General features: G+C 59.6%; 1 protein-coding gene across 1 annotated transcript in view; it reads right to left on the bottom strand.

Annotated features, from left to right (window-relative positions):
- Trpm2 (transient receptor potential cation channel subfamily M member 2) overlaps positions 1–10,280 on the bottom strand; it is a 49,408-nt gene that overhangs the window by 14,953 nt on the left and 24,175 nt on the right. Inside the window, 10 exon segments of the mRNA XM_010636466.3 lie at positions 825–957; positions 1,087–1,268; positions 3,326–3,509; positions 5,957–6,128; positions 6,340–6,472; positions 6,719–6,837; positions 7,606–7,819; positions 8,820–8,932; positions 9,655–9,800; positions 9,956–10,085. Of these exon segments, the coding sequence (XP_010634768.1) occupies positions 825–957; positions 1,087–1,268; positions 3,326–3,509; positions 5,957–6,128; positions 6,340–6,472; positions 6,719–6,837; positions 7,606–7,819; positions 8,820–8,932; positions 9,655–9,800; positions 9,956–10,085 (1,526 nt within the window).

Raw genomic sequence — 10,280 nt, 5'->3', positions numbered from 1 at the left:
CACCACACCACCACCCTCACCACCACCACCGTTTCTCTTCATTGTCATCCTCACCCTCTCCATCTCCCACAGAATTCTTGTACCAGGCAGGAGCCTCCATCAGTAGGTGACCCACCCCATCCCTCAGTGGGGAGCAGGACCAGATTACCACCATCACCACCATCACCATCACCACCATCACCACCATCACCACCACCACCATCACCACCACCCTCACCACCACCACCGTTTCTCTTCATTGTCATCCTCACCCTCTCCATCTCCCACAGAATTCTTGTACCAGGCAGGAGCCTCCATCAGTAGGTGACCCACCCCATCCCTCAGTGGGGAGCCCAGGACCAGATGGGAGCGGGATGTGCCACCGTGGGCCACTGATATGGGACCCTGCAGCTGGCTCTCCCTGCTGTTGCCCACCCTGGTTGAGGGCCTGGGGCAGAGACAGGGGAGCAGAAATTGCTTCCCCCACACAGACCTTGCCCCTGAAAGAAGCAGGTGGGAAGACTTGGGTCGGGAATAGTGCTGATGGCGCCAGGGCCTCCCCTGACCCCTGAGGCTCCCCTTCCAGCTTCTGCCCGTCCTGCATCTGCAGGTCCAGCCTTGCTAGGACCCCAGGGACCTTGGGGAAGCCTCTGGGCACAGGCCTGGGGGTCTGCGGGGGCCATGGCAACCACAGCAGTGAGCACAGGGAGGACCCCGATGTGCCAGCTTTCAGTCCAGCCCTCCACCCTCCACGCCAGGTGTGCCGGACCCGGGGCCTGCAGGGCAGGGTCTGTGCGTGCGACGCCCATGCAGGCCCCGTGGGATGCAGAGCCCGGCCCTCGCACTTCTCGCTGATGTCCTGGATACGCTGCTCTGGCCGCTGGTGCTGCTGGTGCTGCTGGTTGTGCAGGTAGTTCTCCTTCAGGTAGATCTCCCAGGACAGCAGGGCTGCCTCCTCGTTCTTCTCCAGTTTGTTCTCTGTCAGCAGGACACAGCAGCCCAGAGGGTCACTGGGGTTCTAGAGGGAGCCGCACGCCACCCAGGGCCCCAGCTGCAGCCTGAGGCGGCCCGGCCCACACCCGGGATGAAGGGACAGTGGGCGCTCACTGAGCTGCGTGTGCCTCTTGGCAGGCGTCTTCAGGACCACCCTCCTGACCAGCAGCTGCAGGTGGCTCAGCAGGATGAGCGGGGGCGGCGCGGGCGGCCGGCCGTGGTACTCCTCGATCAGGTCATGACGCTGGAATTTCCAGATCTGGTCCGTGTGCTCCTGGACCTGCTGGAACGTGTAGCTGGCGGGAGGTGGGAGGGACACGGCATGGGAAGGTGTTCAGGGCAGGCCCCACCCCACGGCCGGCACCTGGGGACCCCAAGGTGGCAGAAGCAGCTGCCCAGGAGGCCAGCTCCAGACTCGGAGGAGGAAGTCCGGCCAGACCCCTGTGCCAGGAGAGGAGCTGGTGGGGGGCTAGGGGTCAGTGGGCTTCAGCGGCCTCGCCAATGACACTGTGCAGGCACCGACCCTGGGGCGTGAGCGTGTTTCTCCGTCGGTTCCCACAAGCACAGCATCAGGGTGGGCTCTCCCTCCCTCGGCTCAGGTGTGCGAGGTGGGTGGGCCTTGGCAGAGCGGTGCAGAGGAGCAGGTGATGGGTCACGCAGCCTGGGCACAACAGCAGGGGCTGCCAGGACCCGGCCCGAAAGCCTAGGTCTTCATTCATGGCCTCTGGCTTCCCTGGCTTCTCCTTTTCCTGCCTCTTGCTTTATGGCCTCAGAGCTCTCTTTGATCCAAGTTTAAAATCTAGGGGAGACCTATAATCCCAACACTCAGGAGGCTGAGGCAGAAGGATCATCACAAATTGGCCAGCCTAGGCTATGTAGTGAGTTCAAGCCCAGCCTGGAACATAGAGTGAGGCGCTGTCTCAAAACCACCTCCACCTAAACAAAAAAACTCCACCTACAGAAGTGCAACAGGGCCTCCAGAGCCTGGGCCCGCCTGGCTATCAGGAGACCTGACACTCACACTCATAGGATGTCCTGAGGCCCAAAAAGACAATATCCACAGCGGCCACAGGACGCTGCAAAACCTCAAAGTTCTAGCAAGGTGAAAGAGTTCAAACATCAGAGATTTAAAGAAAACCTAGGAATTTCCAGAGGTGTAGCTACTGTATTCGTTTCCTATCACTGCTCTAACAAATCACCCCAAACTTAAAAGCATCAGATTTGTTCTCTCCAATTCTGGGCGGACACCACAGTGTCCGGGGCCATTCTTCCTGGAGGCTTGGGGACAATCGGGTCCTTTGGCTGTGGTATTTCCCGTCTCTGACTCCAACCAAACCTCCATCTCCCTCTCACATGGACCCCCATGCTGGTGCTGGACCATCTGGCCATCTGGGACCATCTCCCACCTCAGACCCCTAACTGAACCCCACCTCATGCCCCACATCCACAGGTTCTCCACATAGGGTGTGGACGTGTTTGGGGCACCAATCTCTGTAAGAACGAGATACCTCTGCTCTGTGGGGCCCACCTAGATGCCACCTGCAAACAGCCCTCAGGGCGGGTAGACGTTCATTATCATGGTTACATCCAGAGGTCCCCCAAGAGCCTTGCATGCACATAGAGGGGGGCTGTTGGAAGGTGACTGAATCATGGGGCTCCCAGCTGACTCGCTGTTAGGAGGTGGGGCCTGATCAGAAAGGGTACATCTCCCTCTCTGACTCCTCCCTTCACCCTGCCTCCTGTTCTCCATGCTGTGAGCACCTCTCCTCCGCCAGGCCCCTCTGCCATGCTGCCCTATCTGGGAGCCAGCCGACCATGGACTGTGAACAAAACTACTGGGAATTTTGTTCCAGTAAAAAAGAAAGTGACTAGGACACACATGTACAAACCCTATGCAGACACATAAGCCCCTAACTGCGGGAGAAGCAGGCGCAGTTGTCCAGAGATGGACCGGAACCCCAGACAAACAAACCTCAAGGTCTCAGCTCAGTCAGAGATGGACAGGAGGCACAGGAATGTGTCCAGGGGTGGGGACAAAGGAGGTGCCCTTTGGAGGGGAAGGGGGTGGGGTCCCTGAGCAGCCAGTGCCGCAGGTCACAGAGCAATGAGCACTCTTGCAGTTCACACAGAATGAGGCCGATGCCAGCCACCCACAGCAAGCACCATAGCTGAGCAGGGCACGTGTGGCACCATCAGCCTCTGGGGGCAGTGACATAGATGGGCCAACGAGCAGTGACCAGGGAGGAGTGGCTGTGCACGCTTTCCCCAGGACGTTAGGAGGTGCCTCGGGGGCGGGCGTGCTGGTTCCCTGGCTCAGGCCACCTCCTCTGTGCCAGCCACACCCAGCGCTCACTTGAACATGGCAATGAGGAGGTTGAGCAGCAGGATGTTGGTGAACAGCAGGTACAGGCAGAGCAGGATGACCGTGAGCCACTCGGGGAAGGCGGGCCTCTGCTGGGTCACGTCGCTTTCGGGGCACTTGGGCTTGTAGGGATCTGTGCCGTTGGGGCTGCAGTGTTCCAGGTCAAAGTTCACACCTGAGTTGGGAGTGCAGTGGGAAAGCCAAGGTGAAACAGTCATGAAGGGACCTCAGCCACTGGCCACCGCCAAGGGGCCCCACAGGCCCGGCCGCCTGCACACGGATGACAAAGTCCCACAGGAAGCTCTGTCCAGCCTAGGCATCCTCTAGCAGGCACCACAGCTGCCAGGGAAGCCCAGAGTCAGAGCTGCCCTGGGCCACAGGGTGCCTGCCTGCACAGGACCCTGGCATCCCACCCTGGGCCCTTCCCAAAGCCACCATTGTCAGCAGCATGGGTTCCAACCCTGGGGGTTCATTCGGTGGGAAAGGATTTGAAAAGAAAAAATTAACAATAGCATGAAAAAGAATAAAATAAGTGAGAGTAAATTTAACAAATGTAAGAAATTTATAACACTAAAAGCTATAAAATATTGTTGCAATCAGTCGAAGATCCAATTAAGTGGGAAGATACCTGGCGCCTTTTTGGCATAAGTTGGGTCCAAAATATATGTGAACCAAAGGGTTTGAGAAGCTAAAGCAACCTGGGAAAAGAACTAAGCTGGAGGGGCCAGGGATTTAGCTCAGTGGTGCCACTGCCTGCCTCACAAGTGCAAGGTCCTGAGTTCGATCCCCGGCACCACCCAAAAAAAAGAACTAAGCTAAAGGATTCACCTTTTCCAATTTTAAAGACTAGTGTAAAGCTACAGAACTAACAGCAGTGAGGTGTCGGCATGGGACAGACATACAGGAATGGGACAGGACTGAGAGGCTGGACACAGCCCTGACATTAATGATCAACTGACTTTCAAAAGTGGTGCCAAGACATTCCGAGGAGAAAGAACAGTCTCGGCAATAAATAACGCAGGGACAACCAGATATCCACATGCAAAAAATGACCTTTACCTCACACCATTTACAAAAATAACATAAATGAATTAAAGGCCAAAAGAAAGAGCCAACACTATAAAAAGTCTGAAACAGGCATCACTCTGTGTGGTCTTGGATTAGGCCATGGTTTCTCAGACATGATAGATACTCAAAGTATAAATGAATTTTTAAAGACTGAGAAGTTGTACTTCATCAAAATTAAATACTTTTGTGCTTCAGAGAAAGCATTTTTTTTTTCATGAAGACAAGTGAAAAGACAGCCTAGGTAATAACAGAAAGTACTTACAAATCATCTATATGATAAAAGTCTGGTGTTCGCACACAAAGAACCCTTACAACTCAATAATAAAAAGCCAAGGGAAAATGGACAAAGGGTAAGAAAAGATGTGTCTCCAAAGACACAGAAATGGCCCCAAGAAGCACATGAGATGTTTAACAGTACAAATCATTGGAAACACTCGCTAATCAAAGCCACGGTGGGGCCTCCTTCACACCCACTAGTAAGCTATAATTTATTTTTGTTTGTTTGTTTGTTTGTTTTGAGACAGGGTCTCACTATGTAGTTGAGACTGACCTGGAATTCACTATGTAACCCAGGCTGGCCTCGAACTCAGAGTGATCCTCCTGCCTCAGCCTCCCAAGTGCTGGGATTACAGGCGTGCGCCACTACGCCGGGCCAGTAAACTATAATTTTAAAACTAACCACAGGGCCAGGGATTTAGCTCAGTGGTGCCGCCGCCTGCCTTGCAAGCACAAGGTCCTGAGTTCAATCCCTGGTAATTCAGAAAATAATAATAATAATAATAATAATAATAAAAATCCACCACAAGTGTTGGGGAGACGGGAGACGTTGGAACCCTTAGACGCTGCTCTCAAGAATACTGTGAAGGAAGCACATTCCTCCAAAACTTAAACACAAACGCAAAAATGCACAAATCACCCTTCAGGGCAACACCAGTCATAGTCGTCCAAAATGAAACGACCCAAGCATCCATCAGTTTAGGAGTAAACAAGCACACAGTGCATCTGCGTGCTGGAATGCTCCTGAGCAGCCCAAAGCAGTGCTCACGCTGACAGCGGCAGTGGGCTGTTCGCGTCACAGAAAGCTCTTAAGCTCCCCACCACCGCGCTACCATGCAGACGAAACTTGCAAACTCCCTCAGTGAAGGACGCCCCGGCCGTGGGCATGTGGGGAGGGTGAGAATGTGTGGACTGGCAGGCGCTTAGGGCAGAGGGGAGTAAAACAGGCAGGGCTGTGGATGGGGGGGCTGTCTTTTGTGGGGGGTGAATGCAATAAAATCAGCTCCTGGAAAACTCTAAAAGCCACTGGCGCGTGCACTTTGCACAAGTAAAGTGCATGTCAAGGGTGCCGTCTCACACAACCCCTCTGCATACAATGCTCTCTCTGCACCAGGCCAGGAGGTGGGGGGCATCTCTCACTACAGCAGGAGGGACAGCGGGACAGGTGGCCTCTAATGCTGGGGCTGCCAGCAGATGCCCAGCTCCCTGGGCCACCCCGCCAGCCTCTGGCCTCAGCATGTCGCAGCCCGGCTCCCCGGACACCTCGCAGGCTCCTACCATCGATGTAGGCCGGGATCTGCCCGAAGATGGTGAGGTAGGAGTGGTAGACGACCCCGCGGAAGATCCAGTCCACACGGCTCTCGTTGTGAATGAGGATGGCTTGCTTGGCCACCCCAAAGGACACCACCCACACCGCCAGGAGGAAGAGGAAGAAGAAGACGTCCTTCATCTGCAGAGAGGAGGCGCAGGCTGCACTGTCCCTCCCCACCACCGCGCCCAGCAGACTCAGGAGAAGTCACATCTGCGGGGAGCACCCGAGGGGACTCGGAGGAAGGAGCTGGAGACCGGGAGCAGAGGCCAGCGAGGGCAGGGGAGGCACCTGAGGCGGTGGCACAGAGACAGGCACCGGACAGGACCGCCGGGGCTCCACCCAGCCTTACCATCCGCTTCACGATGATTATCTTGGGCCCCAGCGTCTTGCTGACTGTGAAAATGTGCATCAGGCGGAGGCAGAACATGATGAAGTCCAGGGAGAGGATGACTCGCCCGGGGTACAGCGTGGCCGGGATGAGCCTGAGGCCGGCAGGGCAGGACAGGACTCAGGACGGGCTCAGCAGGCAGCCAGCAGCTCACTCAGAGGAACCCCAGTGTGCCCAAACTGGGCGCCCGGAGCAGAACCTCCAGAAGGCCTCCACACAGGTCACAAGGAGGCCAGGCTCCCCGCCTGTGGGCCGGAGGACCAAGGCCTCTCAGGGCCACGACGCCATCACGGACAGAAGAGACCTGACCTGAGCGGGCACAGACAGAGGGCAGCCTCACCGGCACGTCAGCCCCGCGATGAAGAGCAGGATGGCACCCACATCCAGCTTGTTCCAGAAGTCGCTGAAGTACAGGGCCGCCATCTTCATCAGCCCACACTCGTCAGGGTCATGGAAGAGCTACTGGGGAGAGAGGGACTCGCGTCGCCGCACTCGTGGGGGGACAGGAAAGGGGGCCCCGCCCCCACAGGACTGGGGGAATCTGGAGTGGGACCCGCGGAACGTGCAGGATAAGTGCGTGCGTGTGCGTGCGTGTGCGCACGTGTGCGTGTGTGTATGTGTGTGTGTGCACGTGCACATGTGCGCGTGTGCTGGGAAGCCCCGCCCCTCTGAAGTGGGAGGCACACGACCTCCATGGGGCCTGCCCGCCCCGTCACTGGCTGCCAGGCTGGGGGCAGCTGACCAGCAGAATCAACCAGGTCCCCTCCCTGGGTCCCAGGCAGACTCAGAGGGTACGACTTCTTTTCCTGGGGGCAGCCCTGGCCCTGGCTCCTGTCCCAGCCACTTGGTGCCTCCCCAGGTCCTCCCAGCAGGCAGGTGGTCACCTCCGAAAGCTGCTCTGTAAGAGCGGCTGGAGTCGGAGAGTTCATGGAGCAGGGGTGAGGGGCGAGGGCTACCTCCCTGTGCGCCCACTGCAGCCCCGAGGGGCAGTCGGCCAGGCTGCATGCTGTCCCACGACACTGCCTCCACGGGAGAGACCTGGCACTCAGGGCTCGCCAGGGCCCTGGGCAGCCCGAGCTCCGCCCCTGCTGGGTTCCTGCACAGAGACTTCTACCTGAGCAAAGGGACCAAACCTGACGTGGCATGCGGACCCTCACAGGGCCAGGGCACAGGGTGAAGGTGCCGGCTCTGGGCATCGGACAAGGCCTCCAGGGGCCGGGCGTGCACCTGCCGCGTCTCCTCGCACACCAGGGAGAAGAGCCACAGGTAAATGAGGCGCTCGCTCCAGGACGGCGTGGGCTGGAAGTCCACCATGAGCACGTAGGCAAAGAGGCAGAGGAAGGCGAAGTAGGACAGGATGTTCAGGTGGAAGACGACCACGGGCGCGCTGAAGAAGGCACGGGCGCGGGCCGGGCCGCCCAGGGCCTGCAGCCGCTTTTCCCTGTGGGCATGGTAACCTGAACCGAGGGCCAGCGTGAGGGCCACAGACCCCCGCTGCCCACAGCCCCCTACCCCCCAGACAAGACAGCGGGGCAGATGAGTTCAGGGAGGGGTCGCTGCCACCCAAGGCCACGCGCCAGCTCCAGGAGCACCGGCACCAGGACCTCTTCCATCGGGCCCTGTGGACCCCAGACCCCCACACGTGGTGGGGACTCAACGGTCAGCCCCTCACGTCCCGTCCAGAGCCACAGATGTCGTGGCTCCACCAGGGACAGACTGAACCGAGGTGGCTTGGCCAGGCCCTACCTGGGTACGCCTGGCACCATCCCCACAAGTGGGGGGCACCTGTCCTCGCTGTCAGGCCAGGGCTGACCCACATACTTGCATCACTGGGACAGCTAGGACAGCAGCTGTAGCCATGCATGCTTGGAGGGCACCCAAAATGCACCTCTGTGCCTCCGTTTTCCCAGGATGAATGCTGCTGGCTACCAGGGCACAGGAAGAAGGGGGACATACAGCCTGCCAGCCACAGGAAGGGCTCAACTGATGGCCACCTGGGCTGGGGCCTCAGATCTGTCCCTGGGCTACCAGGGGACCAGAACCTCTGCCCAGCTCCTAGCTGTATCCGCAGGCGCCCACAGGCCTGCTGTGCTGCTGAGGACGCTGGGGGCGGGGCTGAGCCGGGCCTGGGTCCTCAGCCACGTGGGCCACCGACTCCTGACAGGAAGAGCTGTGCACCTGCCCGGACTCTGTCGCAGCGGGAGCAGGGTGGCCCTTGGCTCGCTGTCCCCACGCGACCAGGTTCAGCACCAGCTGCTCAATGGCACTAGGGGCGCCACGTGCCCCACCCTCCCGATCTCAGGGCCCAGGGACAGCCGGTGCTGGGGGCACAGCAGCACTTCTGCCCACAAGTGTCCCTGCTGGTCCAGGATCCTGGCAAGGCCCGGGTTCCCAGGGAGAGGAGGTCTCATGCCCGGCCGCACCCACCCCAACCCGGGCACCTGAAGGAGACAAGGCTGGTGAGGAGCAGCGGGAAGGCCAGCATACACAGGATGACCCGCCACAGCCCGTTGTCCACGCACAGCTGGCCCCACCACACCTTGGTCAGGAAGGCCTGTGGATGGGGAGGTCTCAAGACAGCAGGCCCCAGCAGACCCTCACACCCCGCCGGGGGACAACGCTCAGCCCCTCGGGGCACGCCCAGCCAGGACAGGCGCCCACCATCTGCGGCCCAGGCTGGCAGAGCCATCTGTAGCCCTGGGGTACACGGTGGAGATGTGGAGCTCCCGTGGGCTCCTGACCCACACCCTGGACTCCTGCTCCTCCGCCCCCAGAACCGCGGGCCCCAGCCCCAGGGGCCCTGAGTCCCTGAGACCCAGGTTCTCACACACTGGCTCCTCTCAGCCCCAAGGCCAGGCTAAGACCCTCCAAGGGCGTCCTCAAGACACCATGGAGCCTGGCAGCCAGGTGACAGCATGAAGCCACTCTCTGGGAGACCCCAGCGTTCCAGGGTGTTCCCTTGCGCCAGGACTACTGTGGGAGCCGCAGGAGGGAACTGTCCCACTCCTCGTGACCATGGGAACAGAGAGCTAACATGGGCCCGGGGAGCCTGGGGGACCCCCACCACAGCCTCCATGGCAGACCAGCTGCCTGCTTGCCGAGGCCGTTTCCTCTCGGTGCCTCCAGCCAGGGGCTGTGGCGATGGTCCAGGCGCCATCCCTGGCCACCCAGGACCCACACCAGTGTGGACCCTGTGGTGTCTGTGTGAACCAGGGGCAGCCCCCATCCCAAAACACCTGGGCACCTGATCCCAGAAGTGGGGCCGTGGAAGGTCACCTGGATGCCCCCGTGGGACACAAACTTCATGTCCTTGGCCTCCAGGGCCAGCTGCAGGCAGGTGGTCTTCCCCCAGGCCTCTGACACTCGGGTGAGCAGCTTCTGAGCACGCTCCTCGTCCTTCCGGTAGCACTCGGTGAAAACTCCTGGGGGATGAGGAAGATCGGGGGACCTTAGAGTGGCGGGTGACAGCCGCCGAGTCCTGGAGCACCCCAGACAGAGGTAGGGCACGGTTCAGGCGGGCAAGGGTGATGCCGATGCCCTAACATCCAGGCCTGGGGCAGACCCAGGGCAGGCTCACCTATGGCTCTGAGCTCATACTCATCCGCCAGAGCCAGCATCTCCTCCGAGCTGTCCGTGTCCTCCTCCTCCTTGGACAGCTCCTTCAGGATCTTGCTGCAGGCCAGTGCGGCTGCAGTGCAGTCCTGGCTCTGGGGACATGGGGGCCAGTGAGGACCTGGAGGGCCCAGCCAGCCTTGGCCCAGTCAGGACCTCCACACCGGGCGGGCTGGTAAAAGCAGAGATCTCGGACAGGCCAGGCACTGGGCACTGGCTTCTGTGGCCCCTGTATGTCGCCTCTTTCTGACAGCCAGGTCCTGCCTGTCCCGCGGGAGCCATCTGCTTGC

The sequence above is a fragment of the Fukomys damarensis genome, unplaced genomic scaffold (assembly GCF_012274545.1).
Source record: "Fukomys damarensis isolate Sample0158 unplaced genomic scaffold, DMR_v1.0_HiC HiC_scaffold_24, whole genome shotgun sequence".
Classification (NCBI taxonomy): domain Eukaryota; kingdom Metazoa; phylum Chordata; class Mammalia; order Rodentia; family Bathyergidae; genus Fukomys; species Fukomys damarensis.
Note: the sequence above shows the minus strand (reverse complement) of the source record. Positions and strands in the feature narration are given on the sequence as shown.